Source organism: Triturus cristatus, chromosome 4_1, assembly GCF_964204655.1.
Source record: "Triturus cristatus chromosome 4_1, aTriCri1.1, whole genome shotgun sequence".
Lineage (NCBI taxonomy): Eukaryota > Metazoa > Chordata > Amphibia > Caudata > Salamandridae > Triturus > Triturus cristatus.
In genome coordinates this window covers 1,235,695,305-1,235,718,871 of record NC_140585.1, presented here as the reverse complement: position 1 = coordinate 1,235,718,871, position 23,567 = coordinate 1,235,695,305, and the positions used below count along the sequence as shown (strand labels likewise).

Here is a 23,567-nt window from a genome sequence, read left to right as displayed (position 1 = left end):
GGTCCCAAAAGCGAGACCTATTGGCTATGCCAATGCTTGTTTTAAAATGTATATGAATTCTTTGAGAGAGCACCTAATAACGGCAGGGAAAGACATCCCAGAGGTTAACTCAATAGAAATCCCTGTGCTGCTTTACACAGACAATGCCATTCTTATTTCTCAAACTAACAAGCATTGGCATAGCCAATAGGTCTCGCTTTTGTGACCTTATAAGTATTTAATTATGCAGCACAATATCCTTGATGCAACAACAACTGTTGCATGGCAAAACACTTATAAGGTCCCATAGGCTAGACCTATTGGCTATGCCAATGCTTGTTTTTTTTTAACGATGGGTGAATACTGTGCGCGATCCACGGAGTAGCTCATTTAGAAAGAACTGCGGCGAGAGAGCGTATGACTTGGACTAATGAAGATCACCGGTAAGGCGGGTAAGTTACCAATTCATTTCGTTACACTATGGCATCCGAATTAGATTTGAAACAGAAGTAGTCAGGGCTGCTTGCTGCCTCTTAATCACTGATGTATGTAATACGATCCTTCCCAAATATGGTGCAAAGCCAAAGAGGAAGATTATGTTGCATTATTTAGCATTTCTACAGTGCCACATGCTCAGTGCTAGTGAACTGAACGCGATTGAAGTTTGAAGAAAGTTTATGAAGGCCTGGTTGTGAAGTTTATGGCAGGTGAACAGATCTAAAAGTATTAGTAAAAGAAACATACCTAGAGCTTGTGCGACGGCAAGCACGTGAGTGGTAGTGGTGCGGCAAAAGTGGAATCAATCGCGCTAAAAGCTGGCGGCTGCGCGCGTGCACGCACATGTAACGCTAGGCCAGCAAAACGGTGTGGTAGCACTTCGAAAATCCCGCTTACTATATGTCTCGCCAGAGCAGCGCATGCGCTAGCTCAGGGGAGACCTAAAAATGGTCTCCAGATTTTACTAGATGCTGTTAACAGTTTTATGAGTAGTTTGGGACTAAAGACAAATAGCACCAAGTCCTTTTGTAATGAAATGTGGTCCCAAACTAGCGAAGAACAAAAAGTTCATACTTGGTGCTGAAGAAATTATGAAAACTTCGCATTTTGTGTATCTGGGAATTTCAATTGATGTCAATTTTATCTGGAAATTTCTCCTGAATGTAAGAGCCATGCAATTCCAGGGAGAGCAATTGATGCAGTGTTTAGATTTTTCAAAAGACTGCAACATAAGCCTATTGGAGAAATACTTTGTATTTTTAAAAGTAAATATGTCTGTCGCCACATTTTGCCCGAGCATATGGGGGTACATTACCTATAAATCTCTACAAATTGCGAAAAATACATTTATAAAAAGGTTCCTGGCAGTTCCACCTCCCACCTCGATGACCTTCTGCCATGAAGAGGTTAGACTTGGCTAGATAGAATATCATGTTCAGCTACAACCTCTTTTATTATGGCACAGAATTTGGAAAAATTCAGAAGCCCAGTTATATAGAACAATTTTATTGGGTTGTTTGAAACTGTACAACTGTCTAGAGATCACCTGGCTTAAATATATCAAAACGAGTTTTGAAAGGCTTATCGACCATCCCCCAAGCCAAATTTAAAGTGCATTTTAATAAAAAGATAAAAAGGTCATAGCTGGAGACTGGAGGTGTTGGGATAGAAAATACTTTCAGGGTTTTGCTTGTACGCCCTGCACTTTACTTACAGGTAATTGCAAATGAGAGACACAAGTTTCTCCTGATAAGTTTCTTTCTCGAAACCATACACTTCTTGCTAGCCATCCCAGTAAAAGGCACATGGTTTTCATCCCTCCCCTGCTGTCATTGTGAAGCCCCATCAGAACAAAGTGCACTTTTTGCTCTTTTGTACGTTTTATACTACACAAAGAAGGCAGTTCCTTTGCCCAACATTATGATCACTAGAAACCAGATCTCATGTAACTGTTTTTGCTTATTTGTACTGTTTGGCAAATAAAGTTATTTATGTTGTTTTAAATGACATTTTAAGTGCTGTAAAGGTACGATCTAATTATTGAATGTTTCCCTCATCATACAGATGTTCAAAATTCTTGTTTTTAGTGATTTTAACCAATCTTTGACCTAATATATGGTGTATTATACAGTATTTCTTTTTGCTGTGACTTTTATGGCTCAATAGAGCCGAATAATGTATTTTGATGATGAATGGGTAGCACCAATATCAACCAACAATGATATAGGATGGCCATTAACTTTTACAAATAAGCTATACTGGTCATTCTCTAGAACTACACCAAGCATACAGTCCTTCTCCCGACTTGGGCACCGTCATTATGTTGAGTCAGGCACATGACTCCGTCTTTGCGGAAATACGAGGGTAGCTGCAAATTGTAGAAATGACTCCTCTATCTCAGATGGGCTCACTTGGGGGTTTACCTGAATTTTGTTGAGGCTGAAAATTGTGTAAATTCTGTGGAAATCCTGTTGTGATATTTTGCATCAGAGGTTGTAGATCTGGAGCTAAAACCATAGTTCTACTAAACTGCCTAGCATTCTGAACTTTCAGCAGGTCAGTTGGGTTGGGACCATTGACTGACATCTCATTCTGTTCCATAAGAGTCATACTCTACTGCATATTATTTGAGTCCCCATTTATGTCCCATTGTCCTATTGTTTTATATTAAGGTACACATTTTTAGGTCTCGTCTGGTGTTAGCATCGTGCATGTGCTGCTGTCGCCATGCGAGGGCTTCTTGTAATCAATACGGTTTCGGAAGGGGACTTGAAGACCCGCCCCCTCTTCCCATTGGCTTGCATCATAGCTTAGGCTAAACGCTGGCATTCTATTGTTAAGGAGGCTTCTTAGTCCCTCCTTGTTGCCGCCCTGTACACTTTTGGCCCCGCCCACTCGGACTGGATCTTTCACTTGCGGCGTTACACTAGTCGGGACGCACTATATTTTTCGCACCATGCCAACAGCTTGTTCTAATTAGCTTTCACTTTCATGCTTTTCGTAGCCGCGCTTGTTTTGCCATGTTAGCTTTCTGAACGTGATCTCCCCTCCCCGCTTCCCTGTCCCTCACTCGCTTGCCACAGCAGCTGGAGCTCATTTTGTATCAGGCATGGGAGGCGTACGGGGGAGAGCAAGGCAGCTTTGACATCGGCTCGGACGCAATGCTCTCCTCCCTTCACGCTGCCTGTGTCCACTCATACTTAGTCCCTGCAGCTGCTACACTCCCAGTGACCAGCCAGCCGCAGCACTCCGAAGGCGAGTGACTGTCTCTGCGGCTCATCTCCATTATTTTCCAGAAGGGAAGTGTCATCAGACTTGGCAACCCTCTCCCCTCCCTTCTCTTTCCCTCCTGCACACTCCCTCAGCAGAATGCACTTCTGGCCATAAAACATTCACGGGACTCAAGATTGTAATACAATGCCATTCCCCTGGTTTAACCTGAAAGGAATGCAGTAGTTACAACAGACTACATCTTCCTGCCGCGGAGCCCTGCCTAGGAACCTCGCTTGATAAGGTTTATCCAATTCTCTATACCTTTTGCAAGGTTTTCAAGGAAGACTGTGTGGTCGCATTTCAAATGCGATTAATAATAAAAAAAAAAACTCAGAGGACGTGCTGTAAAAAAGCAGATCCTGTATTTATACCACCAGTGTAAAAGCACCATGTGCACATGTGCAAAACACACCATCTGTGACATCATTCGGGTGCAGTTACAGGGCATTCTTTACTTGCGCACTGCCTCCGCTATTGGGGTATGTTTTTTGTTTTTCTTGGATTAGGGGCCATCAGAGTTTTAAGGACGTCTGTTAGTAGGTGAGTGGACTGCGCGCATGTGGGGCCAACTCAATAAGGTTAAGAGGCCGCCCGGGCCATTACCCCTGCTCAAGGGAAGAGGCACTTACACAGAACACAGACCAACTCTCTTATCTTTAGAATCGAGCTTCGGTGCTGCTGACTTTGGTCTAACAACCACTCGTACCAGACCCAGCTAAGTGCACAGACTTGGTAGATGTTCCATGAGCGTTTATCAGTTGGGTGGGTTTATGTTTGCTGCTCGTGCAGTGGGTAAACTGTGGCAGGGGTCATTTCCCCTCAGTTGAGGACATCAGTAAGATGCAGTATTTATGGAGTGTTCTCAACAGCAGAAGTGACCAAGTGCATTGGAGCGTTTAACATGGATACCTAGTACATCACGTAGGCACCTAGTACATTACACACGGTCAGATCATGCTTATCGTTTGTATGTATTCATTTATATTGCACTTTTGGTGTGTTAACAAGGCTTTTGCTTGTGTATTTTGGTAGCTAAAAGGAACCGCAGGCTGTTCAACTCGGACAGTCTTGGTTGGTCAAATATGCTGTTTTATCTCACTTGTGCTCTCACTCCAGCGCGAAACCTGCTCAGTGAGCCTTCCGGGGGCCTCCGAGGCTAGTGTAAAATATGAGTTGGTGAGATGTTGCTCAATAAAGGTTGTCTCGCTCCATTTAATTGACGCATGTTTCTAGACCCGCGCGGTCCCTTTTCCATCCCAGTGCATTATGGGTGCTTTAGTGTGGTGTTGATAACGATTTGCAACAGAAAGGCACAGGTCTGAAACACTATCCTGGCAGAGAGAGTTAACTCTTGGGGAGATAGCGGCAGGAAGGCCAGTCATTCAAGCAAATAATGAGGAAGCGGAAATCTTAGCCAAGCGCTCCCCTAGTTACTGCAGTGTAGTGAGCGACCAAAACAAGAGAATGCCCCGGCCTCCCCTCACAAGGGGCACACATGAAAAGGTAAGGTGTTGGGTCGGCACCTGCCCTCCTTGGGTACTCGGGCCTAAGGCTCAAGCACAGAAAAGGTTTGTACTTTTTGCGTCCTATTGTTAAAATGTTTATTTCCTCATTAGTTTGTGAGTCACTCAGTGGGCACTCGCCATTCGCACCAACCCGAGGGGCATTAGTGTTAGCATTTTGGTTGGTTTTCCCATATGTACATCTGTTTGGAGCTGCTTAACTGTTTTCATTGTTTGCAGTTGAGATGTCATATTTTGTGTGAATCCTTACAATCTTTCCTGAAGCGAACACGCGCAATTTGTGTGTTTGCGTACTTGGCCGTTTTGAGAACCCCTAGAAAAATGTGCGCATTAAGCCAGAAGGGTACCATTTTGCTGCACACATACTCGGAGATCCGTGTAAAACTGCAACTCGCAGCTTTAATTTTCCGTAGTCTGCTTGGACTTTTAGTTATAAATATTTAACAGGCGCGCTTTAAAGTTTAACAATACCAACAGTTAGGAAACACAACAGGTAAAATTCACTTGGGGGATAAGGATTTATTTTTTATGTCCGTTGAAAAGGTGCTCGCATAGATTGGACGCATCAGCACACATTGGCTGAGGATGGGAAACTTACAGTAGGTGCCACTCGCAAAGACTTGATTTGCACAGCAGGGCAGGTGCTGGCTTAGTGATTTACTCAGCAGGCCACACATAATTGTTTGGAAATGTGCATAGGAAAACAGTCCATAGGAAGTAGGTGTTGTGCACCGCAGGGCAAGTGCAAGAGGCTGTGCTCCGCACAGCTGGACACCAGCAGGCTTGTCTCTTGCGAAGTAGATTACCTGAAGTGAGTTGGGTGGTACTGCAGTCATAGCTGACGAAGCCGAGTTTACTGGCCGTAGGCTCCAGGGGAATGCCTTGTACTAGAATTTGTGCTGTTCCTGGCTGTCTGGAAGTAGCCTTCTTTACTTTACCCGTGTTATAATATTAGCTAAAATCGGAAGCCTTTAATAACTCTTAGATCGTTGGAGTAAAAATGCTTTTAATAAACATAAATGTATTCTTCGCAAACAAAAATAATTTTCTGCTTACGCGGGTCTGAGTTCAAGTGTTCTGAAGCATTTAGTGAGCATTGAAATCCTCGAAGGCACGGTTCGCTGTTGAGAAAGGAGGGGTCTGCATGCTCTTTGACAATGGCTCTGCCATGCCTGCGTGCGCGCTCACCGCGGTTCCCCGACGAGGGTCTCTGAGGACGACGAGCATGCCCGGCTCTCCAGGCGGAGGGTGGGCTCTTTCTTCCACGAGTGAGAGTGGGCAGACACAGACATCCGGAGAGGCCTTGGCGGCAGAGAAAAAGAAGGGCACCTATATCTGTAAGTAACCAAAACCACCTTTTACTCTGTAACATGAAGTTTCACTGTTGCCATGTTTAGGATGGTTAAATAACTCCTTAATGCATCACTCTATCGCGGCCTTTTGTGGGGTACGCATGAAAACGTCACACACATGCTTTAGTTTATCAACGTGAGGTCTTTTCACACCACTAATTGCTGCAAGTGACGCCACACCCATATTAAGCCTAAACTTCAAAGACCCCATGTTCAGATCAGACGGCTCCAGTGCATAGTTTCTTTGGTGTAATTCAGACCTGTACAAAGTTAAGTACCAAAGTTGTAGCACAACTCATATTAAACATATAGGTGCCGATTACGATCCTGGAGAACCCGGGTACGAACAGTCGGTCGGAGCGTATTCTCCGTCCGACTCGTACCCGGTTGCAAAACTTTACAAACATGAAAGTACGATTCGCACGGAAACACCATTTCCGTACGAGTCGTACAAAACAACGACCGACGAAAATATACATACGAATGTGATCCGGGAATGCTCCGACGTGACGTCGGACGCTTTCAGGCAGCGTTTCACGACCCAGGAAGTACGAATCGAACCGACAGCAGTCCGGACGGCAATATTTTTACGGCACCCAAAAAGTGACGGAAAAGCGAAGTACGCCGTGAAACGACCAGATTAGGGGGCCCGGTACGCGCCGTACCCCCAGCCCCCGTGAGTACGCGCTGAACCCCCCGTGTATGTACACCCGTGTACGTACGAGTCGTACCCCCCCTGTGTATGTACACCCGTGTACGTACGAGTCGTACCCCCCGTGTATGTACACCCGTGTACGTACGAGTCGTACCCCCACCCGTGTATGTACGCACCGTACATTCACGGGTGGGGGTACGACTCGTACGTACACGGGTGTACATACACGGGGGTACGACTCATACGTACACGGGTGTACATACACGGGGGTTCGGCGCGTACATATGGGGGCTGGGGGGGTGGTTCGGCGCGTACATACGGGGGCTGGGGGGGGTGTTTTACGGCACCCAAAAAGTGCCGGAAAAGCGAAGTACGCCGTGAAACGACCAGATTAGGGGGCCCGGTACGCGCCGTACCCCCCCCCCCCCAGCCCCCGTGAGTACGCGCCGAACCCCCCGTGTATGTACACCCGTGTACGTACGAGTCATACCCCCACCCGTGTATGTACGCACCGTACATACACGGGTGGGGGTACGACTCGTACGTACACGGGTGTACATACACGGGGGGGGTACGTACGTACACGAGTGTACATACAAGGGGGGGTACGACTCGTACGTACACGGGTGTACACACACGGGGGGTTCGGCGCGTACATACCGTGGCTGGGGGGGTGGTTCGGCGCGTACATACGGGGGCTGTGGGGGGTGTTTGGCGCGTATGTGGGCACATATCTCCATGGTTGCTATGGGAGTTCGGTGCGGACAGTGTATTTTCCATACGGTTGTGACATCGGACGCACGGGATGGATCGTACTTGCGCGGTCGGACTTGACTTTTCACGTTTGTACGGTAAATCGTCCGAGGACGTGTCGGACACATTTTCCGACCCGAGGACATGTGGGGAATTATTCCCAATGCGATTCGTATGGAGTTTTTCCCATGCGAATCGTACTTGGCAGTTTGTACGGCACTTGTACGATTCGTACGGTAAAAAGACCGGATACGAGTCGTACGGGGAAAATTTTTCCAGGATCCTAATCGGCACCTGCATGTTCAAATGTTGACATTATGCTGGGTGTCGAAAGCAAAAGAAAAGGTTACATAAATAGACATAGGCATGTAATATTCCATCCTCACCACAGTGCAGGGCTCGACAAATCTAAAAAATCTTACTTGACCTGCAGGTCGAGTGAGTAGACTTTTTTACTCGACCTAACATCAATGCACTCGACCCACAAATTGATCGTATATGAATTTTTTTCAAAACATTTGCAGCGCCAACAACCCAAAAAAACGTTGGCCAACCAAATTAACAGCAAATTTTATTAATTTATCACCCAGTACCGCCCTAAGATGTGTGTATCAAAGTGCCGTGGGGAACGTTTCTGCGAACATGCATGGCAAAAAATACCCCATAAACTTTAACATGTCACTGAAATAACATCCATGACAACATATCAGGCACTTACTTGTTAGTGAAGATGCTGATGCTCTGAGCTAAGGGTTGAGTTCTTCATATGCAACGCTGCCTACTGTCCTTGCTATTCTGTCTTGAAATAACTTTGTGCAACAGGACCAATGTACTTGTATCAATCGAGGTTGAAACAGACTGAGCCATGATCGGTATTTATGGCCAGAGATCAAGTGCTTGTTCTTTCAAATATAGGGACAGTTTTGCATATTCATGGACCTGGAAGGCTGTGTTAATGTGATTGTCATTGTCCTGTGTTTCCTCTCAGCGAAAGCACTACTGGTCGGGATGAAAGTGTCAACTTTCGAGCTGTCCACTTGTATTTGCATTAGCGCTCCGTCAGGTTTGAGGCAGAATGTAGCTCATTTTGTAATCAGTTTGTGCTGCCAAGTCCTCAAAGTTTCGTTTAGATTGCTGTAGCTGTGGCAGTGCTTAATTGTATTTAAAAAATAAAAGTGCCAGGGCCTTTGTCAGGAGTCCATTGGCTTGGCAGTTCGGGCTGGACTGTTCTCATGAGGCACAGGGGTCAAGACTGATTTCCATATAGCCAGTCCTGAACTGGGGTGGCGAACAGTGAGCTAAAGAAAGATGATGGATTCAACCCAGGTCTGTGACTGGGGGTGAGTGTCTCCAAAGTAGACCAACAGCTGCTCCACCATGGCAAATTGTAAGAAGTATGGTCAAGACTGATTGCATATAGCCAGTCCTGAACTGAGGTGGCGAACAGTGAGCTAAAGAACGATGATGGATTCAACCCAGGTCTGTGACTGGGGGTGAGTCATGTCTCCAAAGTAGACCAACAGCTGTTCCACCATGGCAAATTGTCAGAAGTATCATTGACAGACACCAGACAGTGAATGGTAAAACGCAACGCACCCGTATTTACTAACTTTTTAAGGAAAATGGTGCTGATTTGAACATAGAGAGTAGCAATAAACTCAGTCGCTATCTTCTGACTCAGTAACAGTCTTGTTTTGACAAGGATGTTTGTGGCCCATAATATGTCTTGTTCCTGGATTTGCTGAAAGCCAATGCATAACGGCTGGGTTTGGATCAAAAGTGTCTAACTCCGGCACATCTACTTGGATTCGCATTAAAGCAGACATGGTGTAACTTTTAAGGGACGTACGGAGCTCATTTTTTATTCGGTTCATGCTGCTAAACCCCCGTTCACATATTGCTGTTGTTGGACTGATGGAAAGCATGCTTTCTAAAATTGGAAGGACATGTTTAACTTCTTCTGGGCGTTTTTTCAATAGCTGAGTGAAGAGGGATACAGGCTTATGCGACGCCATCCGATGAAAGACGTACAGTTTAAAATCTAGCCACTCTCCAGGGGCAGACTGAATTTCTTCATCAGTAAGTACCTTTTTGTAGCATGCAACAAGGTCCTCAAATTCTTGACCCCCAAAACCTCTAATCTTTTCAACAGAGTCTGGCCACAAAGTAAAATCAAAAATGTTAAAAAAAGAATGCGGCTTGCCTGAGATGTGCTTCAGAAACCGGTCACTTATAAAAGAAAGAGCATTCTCTATTAACTCAGTAGTGTCTTCCTTGACACTAGTTTCATTAGAGCTGCCTTTTCTAGCAGGCGTTGCCTGTGTTAGTAACTGGACCCCTGCAAAATTTCCATCTTTAAAAAGCAATTGAAATTGTGTTCGTGCTTTTCCTGGCTTTGTTTTCAGCTGTATTAGCTTCTGTTGAAGCACCTCAATCCTTCTTGCAACTTCAGAAATAAGACTGTCTTCTTGTTGAAATGCCTTAGACACTTGCTGAAGCAGCTCTGTGAAGTCTATCATGAAGTGCAAGAAATAAAGAAACTTCTCTGATTTCATGTCATGAAGCAATCCTTTGGCTTTGTTTGAATATTCATCACTACCAGTAGCAAGGTGCTCAAGATGAAGTACTGTAGATTCCCAGTTTGTCTTAAGCGCTGTTACTGCCCTGTGCTGACTTGCTACCCATCTGATTTGCTGCAAGCCACCAACATGTTTTAACTGCTCTTCCAGATTATCAGCTATCTCTTTAAGTTCCCTTCTCCGCTTAGGTGAATAATAATATAGTTTGAAACATCCTTTGAGCACCTCTTCAAATTTGGATATGTATGAACTTTTTCTTTTAACATCACACACAGCAAGCTCTAGATTGTGAGCTACACAGTGCACAACTGCAATGTGATCGCAATTGTCCCATCCTTGATGTTTGGAGACTTCGTCCAGTAGCTGCTTCACAGATTTACTACCGAGGTTCACAGCAGCTCCATCTGTATTCAGACCAATGCATTTCTGGCTCAGAATATCCAGAGATATGCCCATGCTTTCCAGGCTAACTATTAAAGCATTTTTCACTCCGGATGCAGTGGAGTTTTTCATGCTGACAATGTCACACAGATGGGTAACAAGGGTGCCTTAACAAACGAATCGTACATAAATCAGTTCCTGTTCCTGAATTCCTTTGCCAGTTGACCCATCTGACAGAACACTGAGGAACCTAGCATTTTCTATCTGGGATCGAATTGTCATTTTTAGGGTCTCGGAAATTGCTATTACAAAGTTACGGCATACATGATCATTCGTATAATTTTCGAAATTCCAGTCAGGATTGTTCTTTTTCTGCAGTGTGCAGAGTTTTGGAAACTTAATAAAAGCCTCACCGTCTTTTGCAAGATAATAGGCTGTATTAAATAAAATGTTTAAGTGTCCGATATTTTTTTCATGCATTTTTGTGATCGATTTGGCTATGCAGTCTCCTGTGGGTTTTGAATTGCAGTTTCATGTAATATGCATTTTTCATGTGATTTGCTCTTGTTGTGCCATTCCAACGTCTCCCTTTTGAATTTTTCTGTCACCCCAACATATAGGGAAGACTTAGTATCTGCGAGATGAGGAAATTTCCTGTAAACTCCACAATACAAAACTTGAGATTTTTTAAAACTGGTCTCGACTAGGACAGTTCCATTACTTTCCTTTTCTTCAATCACTGCCCACTTGAAATCTTCAAGCCATTTCTTTTGTACAACTCTGTCTTTTTGTTTGATCATACTCCCTTTGCTTTTGGTGGATTTCTTCTAATGACTTCCTTTTCCCAACTGCTGAACTCTCTCCTGCATTATTCAGTGGCATTTTAGCTCCAGTGGGTTTTCCCAACCACAACCTGATGTCTGCCATTGCAGCTGCACTCTCTGCCTGTTGTCTGCCTTGTCCTCACTAGATAGCCAGCACTGCTTCTGTCCGCTCTGATCTAGAATCAAAAACAATAACTGTAACTAATTTAAAATAACATGAAGTCTTTGTACAAACTACTAAAGGCTTAACATTTGCTTTCCATAATTAAAGATCATGGCTCCAATTACTTAATACTGCATGATCAGATCTGTAAAAGCACCCCAATTTTGAATGCGCTCTAAGCCATAATAATCAATGGTACTGAACGATGTGCAACACAACCAGTGCTTTCAACTGAAATAACTCACTATCGGGACTAACCGGTCTGCTCTTGAGAAGTGCTGGTTCTAATATGTATTGCAGATGGGGGCAGGGTTATACCTGTAATTTCAGTAAAATTAAAAGGTCTTGCCTAACGGTTTAACTAAAGTCCGAACTGAAAAGAAATCCACTCGGCTTAAACTTATGTCTTAGCGCTCGCATAAAAAAACACACCAACAATACTAGCTCCCTTACCCACTGAGAATGAGTAACTTACAGTCCGGATCCCCGAGACAGGAGTGACGCTTGACGTTTTTTCTAATAAATATTGCTACCCTTCTTAATGAATAGATGCGAAACAGGTGTGCAAACCCTAAGCAAGGCAAAAGTTCTCAGTACAATTTTAAGATGGTCTAAGCATTGGCATAGGCAAAAGGTCGCGCCTTTGGGACCTTATAAGTGTTTTACCAATGCAAAAGTTGATGTTGTTGCACCAAGGATATTGTGCTGCATAAATACTTATAAGGTCCCAAAGGCGAGACTATGCTTGTTTAGGGGGGCAGGTTACAGTATATTTGTTGGCCAGTGGGCAATGCAAGTGAGCAAGCTCAAACCACCCGGGGGTCTCTGCAAGAAATAAAGTAAAATAATGGGGCCAAATTGTGCATTTGCAGGCCCTTATGTCAGCGAAACGAGCAAAAACTAATTTCTGATCATCTGCTACTCATAATAGAGTTGCTTTGTGCAAGCTCACTCCTCTCAGTTAGTAGTGTTATGGAAATTTCCCAGCCCTCATAACAAAACTCTCTCTGACTGCCGTCAGATACTTGCACAAATATACACTTGCATTTGCTCCTCAGTGATGCAGCTGCACTTGTGCCATTTTAACAGTTTGCTCTCATATGGGACACACGAGTTGTTCCGAATTCCCAAGACAGGATTTCCGCTCCACAAATAAACTGACTATCAAGGTGGACTTACATCACAGCAATGCACCAACAACAAGACTAACAAAAGAAAAGGAGGCAAGGTCAACTTAACCACCACAGACACATGGGCTCACCAGCGCGCCAGCTGCAACACTGCTTAAGCCAGGCAGGCACGCACATAGCAGTTAAAACGTCTCCGGTCAGGCACACTTACTGTCACAGATTAGAAAATCCTGCTCCCTAATAACCAGCACGCAGCAAAAATAAAAGCTACCAGGTCTCTCTGATCTGGAAACAACCTTAATCATTCCCAAAAGTACTCCTGGCATAGGCACTGACAAAACCAATAGTCTAGTAAATGTGACATTGGGGTCTGCCCTGTGGATTCTAGCAGCTGAGGCTGTTACCTGCAATTGCGCCATCTTTTTACGGAAACAACATCTACGATAGTGAAGCTCACTCCCCCCTCCCAAAGCCTAACTCTGGGCCTAAACTTACTTTTTGGGGGGAAACTGGGGGTGTCGTAATTAGCGGTCACACAATCTGCACGATCCGCACTTTAGAGGTGATGAGTGACACTTTCTTGCGAGCAAAATCAAGCAATGAAGGTGAGAGAAACATACAACTATTCACAAATTACATCCACTTCAGCAACGAGAAACAGTTGAGGGTCCCTACGGGATTCTTCAGGTGAGCCTAATACAGTATTCTCATTACATGACCCCCAGGAGGCCCTCTCCTCTGCATGACTTCCTGGTAATGACCTCGACCACAAAGACCGGTTGCGGGAAAAGTTCCATGCCCTTGACTTGCAGGCCTTGCGCAAGATCTGGAGCTTTTTTTTTTTTAAAACTTTATTTATTCATTTTCCAATAAACATACACAACTTTCACCATATGCGTACATTTCCATGAGCAAATAGGTCATAAAGTGTTTAACAGCGTTGACGGCAGCATATAAACATCCTGTTAAGCCGGATGGATCTAGAATAGAGTTCCGACTCTGTAATCCCAACTTGGGGCGGAAACATTACAAGGTTGAGGCAGTACATACTCCTCATATCCTTGCATTATTTGTCGTCCGTAGTGCCCACAGCTGCATCGCCAGAACATAACCCTTAGCAGTAATACACGAATCAATGACATCATCCTAGAGGATTACCACAGCACACCCAATGAAAAGACGGTTGTACCCCGGGCCCCCAGACTTCAGGAGTGCCAATTTCCTCCCCCCGTAGTCTCCACATCCTGTAAGGCAGAATCCATGGTGGCAGCGCCAGCGGCTGCGTTCGCATCAGGAGGGTGTGCGATAAGATATCTTTTGGGGGCTCCCATATGTCAGTGGGTTTAGAAGCAGTAGGGAGAAGTTCAGCATATCTAAGCAACGTGTCTTGACAATATAACATATCCCGCATCCATTCTTTAAACTTGGGGGCTCTGCCTCTCCCCCAACGACAAGCCACATGCCTCTTTGCCAAAAGGAGAGCGATAGTTATGAATTTACGGTGAGGCCATCCTATTGGTTTGGTATATCCCAATAGCGCCTGGAGTGGAGATGGAGTCAGGGAGGTATCAATCATCTCAGAAAGGGCCGAATAGACCATCAGCCAATATAGAGCAATGTCCGGGCACTCCCAGGCCAGATGCAGAAAATCTGCTGTTGGAGCGCGACAGCGCCCACAGAGGTCATCCTCTCCGAGGCTGAATCTATGCATCTGGACAGGGGTGCAGTAAATTCTGTGAAGAAATGTATAATGAATAATCCTGAATCTACTGCTGGATGAGATTTGCTCAGTTTTCTGCCAGCAAAAAGTCCAGTGTGCGTCTTCTAAGAGTGTGCCCAGCTCTACCTCCCACCTAGCGCGCGCCTTACAAGGCCCGGCCTCGAATGAGGTGTGCATGGAGTGATGCAATTTGGAGACCGCGTGAGCTGGGGAAGCAGCCTTTAACAACTGATGCAGGGGATCCAATGTAGGCGGTTCATCAGGGAATGTCTGAGTCACTGCCTGAATCCTACTTCTGAGCCGGATATATAGAAAAGTGTCCAAAGAGGTAGGTGTCTGGTCTCCAAACAGATGCGCCAAAGAGCGAAATCTACCCCCGTTGTAAAGATCACCCCAGATTGTTACTTTTAATTTGGTCATGACATTTTTAAACAACTGTTCCCGCAGCAGAGGCATGGAAGGGTGGTACGCTAGAGGGAGCAGTGGGGGAGTAGACCAATGTCCTCAGGGCTTTTTGTGCAATATAACGCCAAGCTAGTATGGAGCAGGATACAGGGGTGCGACACGCAACCTGTGCCTCGGGTTTACTAAATAATGCCCCTTCAAGCGGGACGGGATCTGCCAGCCAATGTTCGACCGCAACCTGGGGCATAAAGGGAGGGGGATGGACCCAGTAATAGATGAAGTGAGCTTGAGCGCTGTGATAGTATAGCTCAAAATCCGGTAAATCCATTCCTCCCTGTGCAAATGGACGTGTCAGAGTGTCCCAGCTCAAACGAGGACGCTTACCTCCCCAAACCAGTCTGATGAGCTCAGTACGGAAGGTTTTAAAGAAAGGTTTGCCCGGATAAAAGGGAACATTTAAAAATAAATAAAGGAGTTTCGGGAGTATGATCATCTTGATGAGGGACGCACGTCCCGCCATGGAGAGGGGGAGCTTGATCCATCGCGTCACGCAAGTCTGGATATGGTCCATTGCACGTCCATAGTTCAGTCGCATTAGTTCTTCTCGATCCCGAGAGATCAATATTCCTAAATATTGAACTTCACTGTCACACCACTGCAGGGGGAAGTCCAGTGGGAAGGGCTTTGCCGCCTCAGTGAGAGGGAATATATTGGATTTACCCCAATTAATATGGACCCCAGAAAGAGCAGCAAATCGTATGAATTCCCTCAAGAGGGGGTTAAGATTATTGGATGGGTCTCTTACTTATAGCGTAATGTCATCCGCATATAGGGATATCAGGATTTGTCTCTGGAGGCAATGCAGAGCCCTATCCTGGTGGTGCTGATGAAGCCTGGCCGCCAGTGGCTCCACGGCCAGGGCGAATAAGAGGGGAGACAGGGGGCACCCCTGACGCGTGCCATGCGACATTGAAAATGCCTCGGATACCCTGCCATTAATGCTCACCCTGGCTACCGGTTTTTGATAGAGGATTGTAATCCATTTAAAAAACGCTGCGGGGAATCCCATATTGCGTAATATACAAAGGAGGTAGTCCCATTCCAATGAATCAAAAGCTTTGGTGGCGTCTAAAAAGACTGCCACCATTGGTAATTCAGAGTCGACATTCTGCAGGATCGAGAAGAGGGTACGTAAGTTATTTGAGGTAGCTCTACCAGGAATAAACCCCGCCTGATCGGACAACACCAATCCCTCTACCAATAACTTCAGGCGATTAGCCAATGCTTTTGCCAAAATCTTGGCATCACAGTTGATAAGGGAGAGGGGCCGATAGGAGTCGCAAGCTTTGGGGCGGTTTACCCAGCTTAAGTAGGGAGGTGATTAGGACCTCCTGCATCGACGGTGGAAGTGTCCCGGTCTCATGTGCCTCCAAGAAAACTTCTCTAAGCACAGGAGCCAGTAGGTCCACATAAGCCTTGTAAAAATCTATGGGTAGGCCATGTAGGCCAGGCGCCTTCCCGGAGGCCATCTGCCCTATACGCTTCCCGGATCTCGTCCAGACCAATGGGCGCTGACAGGAATTCTTGTTGATAGGTTGGAAGCCAACCCAACGTAATCTCTCTCAGATACTCGTCCATTTCCAGGGGGACCTTTCTGGTAGTTGTATAGAGTGATGCGTAGTGAGTTGTAAAGGCATCTGTGATCGATTGTGTGTCGCGCAGCGGTGTAGCCTGCCTAGGGGGCCTCACAACCCCCGCCAACATTCTGCCCGGGCGCTCGCCCTCTCCGTATGCCCTAGCCGTGAAATACTTACTCCGGAAGTGAGCCTCTCCATCAGCAGTGGATTTGTAATCAGTTAATACGGTTCTGAACTGGTGTTGTGCATCCGCGTTAGCAGCAAAATCCGGAAGAGTTTCCAAAGAGCGCAGTGTTTGCCCCAGCTTGTTCAACGTGTCTCGCAGCGCACGCAGCACTCCTGAGCTTTTGGAAATACAAATACCCCGCACGGTGACTTTCAGTGCCTCCCACATAGTTGCCATGCAATCCACCGACCCCTTATTATGCATTAAAAATTCTTCGAGCTCTTGACCCAGTTCCATTCGGAAGAGCTTGTCAAGTAGTATGTTGGGTTGCAGTCTCTATGGTGGTGGTCCCCCCCACTGTGTCTATTAGCCTGATCTTAGTCAGGACCGGGGAATGATCGGGAAATGTACGACCAACATGCTGCGCCGCCACTAAAGAGGGGGCGAGCCCCCTGGATATCATGATGTAATCTAGTCTAGCCCAGGAAGCTTGGGTGGCATTCCAATGTGTGCCTTCCGACAACGTTGGGTGTAAATGCCGCCATGTGTCTATAATATCCTGATGATCACGCAGATATCTGTGCGTGTTAGTGTAATGGTGTGCGGAGGGGTTAGATCTGTCTACTACTGGGTTAATGACTGCATTAAAATCTCCTCCCCATATCAGATGAGTCGAATCGATATCTTTTATCTTGTTCCAAAGGGCAATGAAACTACTAGGGTCATCGTTGTTAGGGCCGTAGGAACAGGCCAAAGTAATAGATTCATTACCAATCCTTCCCCGTGTTAAACAGTACCGCCCCTCTCGGTCCACAGCGTCCCCCAAAGGGATGTAGGGGGTGTGTTTTTTAATCAGGATGGCAGTACCTCTAGCATAAGAAGAAGAAGAAGCAAAAACAGAGTGAGAAGCACCAGGACACGTACCCGTGTCGGAGAGACGTTGAGGTAGACACGCACACGTGTCCCCCAGCGGTACTAAGAACCTTGTGATTTCGGAAAATAGATTGAGATACTGTCGAAGGATCTGTAAACTACATAGTCTGCATGGACGTGACTCGCGGGGATAATTATCTCTTCTCTGTAGGATTGTAGACCATAGCTATATATGAAGTCCTTTATCTAAACAAGGCTGATTGAACGACTATCCGTGTTTCGATGGGACGCATGAGCATTACATATTTCTTGATATTTTAGATTACTTCCGGTCGTTTAGCCCTGAAGAGTCAGAGTGTGACCTTCTCTCTGACGAAACACGTGTCGGCTGGCTTTTTGTGTTCTCGCCTGATGACCCATTAAAGGATACACAAAAATTGTGAAGCATCAACATTTTTCATGTCATACCAATGACACACAGACTCTGTGGAAACGATATCTGTATGAGTGCACGGGACTGTTGTTTCATGTTTTAAGTGTGGGTTTTCCCATACGGATTGAGGCGTTGAGGGCTTCCCCCTCCCTGTTAGCACCATACCTTACTGGCTTTTGTATTAATATTGCGTATATTGAATGTGTGCGCCATTTTCTTCCTGTACATAAAACCCTTGCTTTGTGGTATTCATTTTCTGTTGACTTTTTGGTTTCGTTTTTTCACTGAAATGTAAGTATTGAAAAAAATTATCTCCGCCTTCTGAGTCTTCCTTTCCCACTTAACAGCCAGCCAGTGACCTCACCCCACCAGTTTCCTCATATCAGTGCACTCCTACCAAGGCCACCACTTGTGCGCTCCTTCCTTTGAAGCTGACATGGAGGTCTCCTTGCCAAGACATCCTGGCCTTCCTCGAAGGCTGCTGGATTATAGTGAGCGGTTTTCCCTCGTCGACCAGTCTGAGTCAGTGGCTGGGACCTTGTGACAACCCTTCGTGTCCTCCTCATGGACTTTGGTAGAATGCATGCTCCTGGGTGCGGCTGATTCCGCCATTGGAGGGAGTGGGTATGCACCAAGAGGCGGGGGTAACACTGGAGTCGGTGTAGACCAGGATTGTCAACTGTAGGTCTTGGCGTGTCCGTTCCCGCTCGATGTTTCAAGCGGGCCTCTGACTATGTTTGCAAGTTTAATTTAGATCATTAATTTCAAGTATCTTATCCAAGCTATTTCCTGGTCCTGCGGTGGGCACCCACATCCTGGGGGCTTTTAGCTGTTGCCATGGGTTTGCATTTTGTTTCAAGTGCAGGCGAGGGTTAGTCTTCCCTTGTACAAGTGAGGTTTACCACACGTAAGCGGCTGCATTGCTTGGTTCCCAGCAATACGGGTAATGGCTGCCTCCTCTTTCAGGCGCCTCTGAGCACATCCTGCTCTCTCAGGATACGGGATGGCGGCATGTGACATGAACAACCGTTTCTCTCACCCCCTTGTCCCCAAGGCGCAGAGCTGAGGCAGACGACTCATTGTTTTTCTTGTGTTTTTTGTAGGGGTGCGACGCAGCGACGGGTCATATTTTCCACTTGCTTATAGTGACATGTTGTTCCCTCTTTACCGCCCCATTGACATTTTATGTGGAATGTTTTTATCTCGTCGTCGTCTGTGGGGTGGCTCCTGTTCCTCTGTATCTTTTTTTTCTTCTCTGTGCTATTCATTTTCAGTTCCTGTTCTCTGCACGATGTTCAAGGACAAAGACCCAATTAAATCATCTAGATAATTATAGCTTTACGGCCCCTCTTCTCACACGTGTGGTTAGTACAATACACTGCTTTTAAAGCTGTAAATATTGTGTTTTGGGGATAGACCAACCACCCCTCAAACGTGATTTACCGCAGGCAATTGCGTCTGATATACTGGTACTGCAGAAGTACTTCACATTGGCAGGGGTCGAAATTGCACCACACTAACCCCGCTTTTAGAACCCAGGAGGTAAGTGGCGGGAGATGGAAGAAGCCCTAAGCCGTTTGGTGGCCAGCCCCAGCCCCTCCCTCATTCCCCCACACCTACAAGAACTAGAAAGATGGAAGGTGAGTGAGGGCTGGTGCCCAGAGCAGGTACCGTGCAGCTCCTCACTCACTAGACAACAGAGTAAAGGCTGCACATGGGGGGGGAGCTTGGGATGAGTGGCTGAAGCTGTTGAGGTCGGAAGCTTTGTAAGCTTTTTACACATTAGTGTCCCTACACTGGGGACACCGGTGGAAGGAGAGGCTCGGGGATGGCGGGGGGGACTGGGGAAGAACAAACTCCCACCGCGTGTTTTTTTTTTTTTTTGTGTTTTTTTTTTAAGGATGTTGGATAGATTATTTTAAAGACTGTCAAGTAAATAATAGCTTTGTCAGGGTCCTGCCTCTGGCCCAATGATGTGTGCTTTGCATAGGTGAGCTCGCACGTTTTTTGGATAGTCTGTCGGTCCTGGCAAGTTTTATTTATTTTCTTTGGAAAACAACCCCCAGAATTAGGAAAATATGAGAAATGTGTATGTTATACTTGAAGCCATTAGCATTAATACTGGATTTGAAATGTAAGCTATTCACTGCTAGTATGTCACAGATGAAAACACAGAAGTTGTATTTCACTTGTGATGCCATCTGGGGAGAGACTCTTCTCTGTGCTGCTGCGTCTCCTTTAGCACTGCTGTTGGCACAAACACCCGCTCTCTGAAGACCCCTGAAAGATGCCCCTTGTGCCTCATTTGCTTGTGGTACCCCCTGCCACAAGCAGCGGGCGCCAATGCTTGCCGGCCTTAGAACGAGAGCACAGCTCTTTGAAGGGTCGGGGCTGCCCTTCACGGTCCGGGCTACCTTCACTGTGCCTGTGTGAGGCGAGCACCTGAGGAAAGACGTCGGAGACTAAAGGAAGAGTAACTTTGTTTTTTGCTCTTTCCATTATATCAAATAGTCTTGTTGTAGTGCCCCCCACCCCCTCTTTTTTCAAAGCATTCGATTTAGTACCGAGAGATCCTAGTGCCATTCAGTACGTTCTGCTGATCTTACGTGCGCTCTGTCAGTATTGTGTGCCCGCAGCCTTTTGTACACACACTGGGGCCTGCACCCGCAGACCTGCATCGATTCGTGTCTGCAGCCTGCGTGACCTTCTCTGCCCTGGGACTGGCTTTTTACAGGGAGTGAAACTACCGTTCCTAGCCTGCCCGAGCTCCGGCAGCTTTGCCTCCTGCTTGAAGGTTCTGAATGAGGCCCCTCTGTGGTTCTGCAGGGTGGATGCTGGAGTCAGTCGTGGAGTATAGTTTTGCCTAAATGATAGTGGGCGGAGGCTAGTGGGGACTGGGCGTTATCCCCTTGTTTGCTGAATTTGCGATATGTCCCAATTCCACAATGATTGATCAAAAGAAACGGAACTTGTTCTGTTGTAGAACAGTTTGAAAGCAAACGCACTCAGCTTGGAACAATAAACCATCTCGATGAATGTATGTGTCTTGGACTTTTGGGTTCTCTTCAATTCACAGACTGTGGGAAACAAGCATCGATCTCTTGTCTTTATGGGGCCTTGTGTTTCTAATTAGAAACACAGGGCCCCATAAAGATCAGAAAGTGCTTTGCGACAGCAGCAAAGCAGGCGAGCCGGTCCGGCTCGCAGGCGAAAGGCCACCGTTTAGCATAAACGGTGACGCCAGCCAATGGAAATGAGGGGCGGGGCTTAAAGCCCTCTTCTGAAAGTCCTTGTAAGCAATAAATCTCGCCTAAAAAACGATGCATTCACATCTACCCGCAGTACCTTGGACACAGTACTAATTCTTTCTTCCTTTGCATACCATTTTTCACGATCTTCCCTAAGCCTTGGAAAATCTTTAGTAAAGTCCATAGGTCATTCCAACTCCATGGTACGCAGATATAAACTGGACCAAGGCTTTCTGCTTCGTGGGAATTCTCCCACAACACAATCACTTTCGGAATCCCGCATCACTCTTTTCACCTCAACTTTCAGTTGATTTTTAATCCAATCGCTCTTGTTCTTCTAAACATTATCTCAATCACTGAATTTTTTTTGGGTGATTTTTTTTTTTTTTTTTTATTTTTTATTTTTTTATATATTTTTTTTTAATAAATTGCTTCCAATCTTACAATGGATTCTTTTTGCAATTCGTCATTAGGTCTCGTCTAGCGTTGCAGTGCGCATGTACTGCTCGCTCTGCGAGGCATATTGTAGTAGGGTAGGTTTTAGAAGTGGAGTGGAAGCCCCGCGTTTTTATTGGCTTGCGTCATCGTCTATGCTAAACACTGGCTTTCGATTCAAAATTAGGCTTATTAGTCCCTCCTTGTTACCACCCTGTCTCTTTCTGGGACGGCCCATCCAGACTGGATCTTTTACTTGCGGCATTACACTGTCTCTTTTATTAGTGGGTAAGCACTCTTTTGTGTTCATTTTGCATTCGCAAGGGCGCTCGTGCTTCACGGGCGCCATTTACATAAATTAAGTAAGTACGGGCGCCGTGTTTATAGCACTACAACAAACAAATGATGGCCGGAATGCTGACAATGCAGACATTCTCCCCCAGTCAAGTGATCTGGGTTAAATCCATCGTTCTTTTGCCCACTACGCCACCCCAGTTCAGACATGGCCATATGCAAATCAGTCTTGACCCTGTGCCTCATGGGAACAGTCCAGCCCGAACTGCCAAGCCATGTCTTCCCTGGACCGGAATCAAGCATCCTAGGACCGGTTTCTGGCTATCAGCCGTCATCAGCCAGGATAGCCTGACTCCAGTGGCGCAGTGAGCACGGGACCCACGTCTGGGCATACCCATCCCACTTAGGGCAAAAAGCGTTACAACAAACAAATGATGGACGGAATGCTGACAATGCAGACATTCTCCCCCAGTCAAGTGATCTGGGTTAAATCCATCGTTCTTTTGCCCACTACGCCACCCCAGTTCAGACATGGCCATATGCAAATCAGTCTTGACCCTGTGCCTCATGGGAACAGTCCAGCCCGAACTGCCAAGCCATGTCTTCCCTGGACCGGAATCAAGCATCCTAGGACCGGTTTCTGGCTATCAGCCGTCATCAGCCAGGATAGCCTGACTCCAGTGGCGCAGTGAGCACGGGACCCACGTCTGGGCATACCCATCCCACTTAGGGCAAAAAGCGTTACAACAAACAAATGATGGACGGAATGCTGACAATGCAGACATTCTCCCCCAGTCAAGTGATCTGGGTTAAATCCATCGTTCTTTTGCCCACTACGCCACCCCAGTTCAGACATGGCCATATGCAAATCAGTCTTGACCCTGTGCCTCATGGGAACAGTCCAGCCCGAACTGCCAAGCCATGTCTTCCCTGGACCGGAATCAAGCATCCTAGGACCGGTTTCTGGCTATCAGCCGTCATCAGCCAGGATAGCCTGACTCCAGTGGCGCAGTGAGCACGGGACCCACGTCTGGGCATACCCATCCCACTTAGGGCAAAAAGCGTTACAACAAACAAATGATGGACGGAATGCTGACAATGCAGACATTCTCCCCCAGTCAAGTGATCTGGGTTAAATCCATCGTTCTTTTGCCCACTACGCCACCCCAGTTCAGACATGGCCATATGCAAATCAGTCTTGACCCTGTGCCTCATGGGAACAGTCCAGCCCGAACTGCCAAGCCATGTCTTCCCTGGACCGGAATCAAGCATCCTAGGACCGGTTTCTGGCTATCAGCCGTCATCAGCCATGGCCATGTCTAAACTGGGGTGGTGTAGTGGGCAAAAGAACGATGGATTTAACCCAGATCTCTTGACTGGGGGAGAATGTCTGCATTGTCAGCATTCCGTCCATCATTTGTTTGTTGTAACGCTTTTCGCCCTAATAGGGATGGGTATTCCCAGACGTGGGACCCGTGCTCACTACGCCACTGGAGTCAAGCTATCCTGGCTGATGACGGCTGATAGCCAGAAACCGGTCCTAGGATGCTTGATTCCGGTCCAGGGAAGACATGGCTTGGCCGTTCGGGCTGGACTGTTCCCATGAGGCACAGGGTCAAGACTGATTTGCATATGGCCATGTCTAAACTGGGGTGGTGTAGTGGGCAAAAGAACGATGGATTTAACCCAGATCTCTTGACTGGGGGAGAATGTCTGCATTGTCAGCATTCCGTCCATCATTTGTTTG

General features: G+C 46.4%; 2 protein-coding genes across 4 annotated transcripts in view; one reads left to right on the top strand and one right to left on the bottom strand.

The window, feature by feature from the left end:
- SPRYD3 (SPRY domain containing 3) overlaps window positions 1-23,567 on the top strand; it is a 324,679-nt gene that overhangs the window by 67,213 nt on the left and 233,899 nt on the right. The gene's annotated exons all lie outside the window — the stretch shown is intronic.
- Window positions 9,191-10,624, bottom strand: LOC146856487 (zinc finger protein 862-like). Its single transcript, XM_085651263.1, has one exon. The coding sequence runs from the start codon at window positions 10,622-10,624 to the stop codon at window positions 9,191-9,193; it is 1,434 nt and encodes a 477-aa protein (XP_085507389.1).

Coding starts and splice junctions, on each gene's coding strand:
- LOC146856487 (XM_085651263.1), bottom strand. CDS start 10,624: ATGAAAAACTCCACTGCATCCGGAGTGAAAAATGCTTTAATAGTTAGC.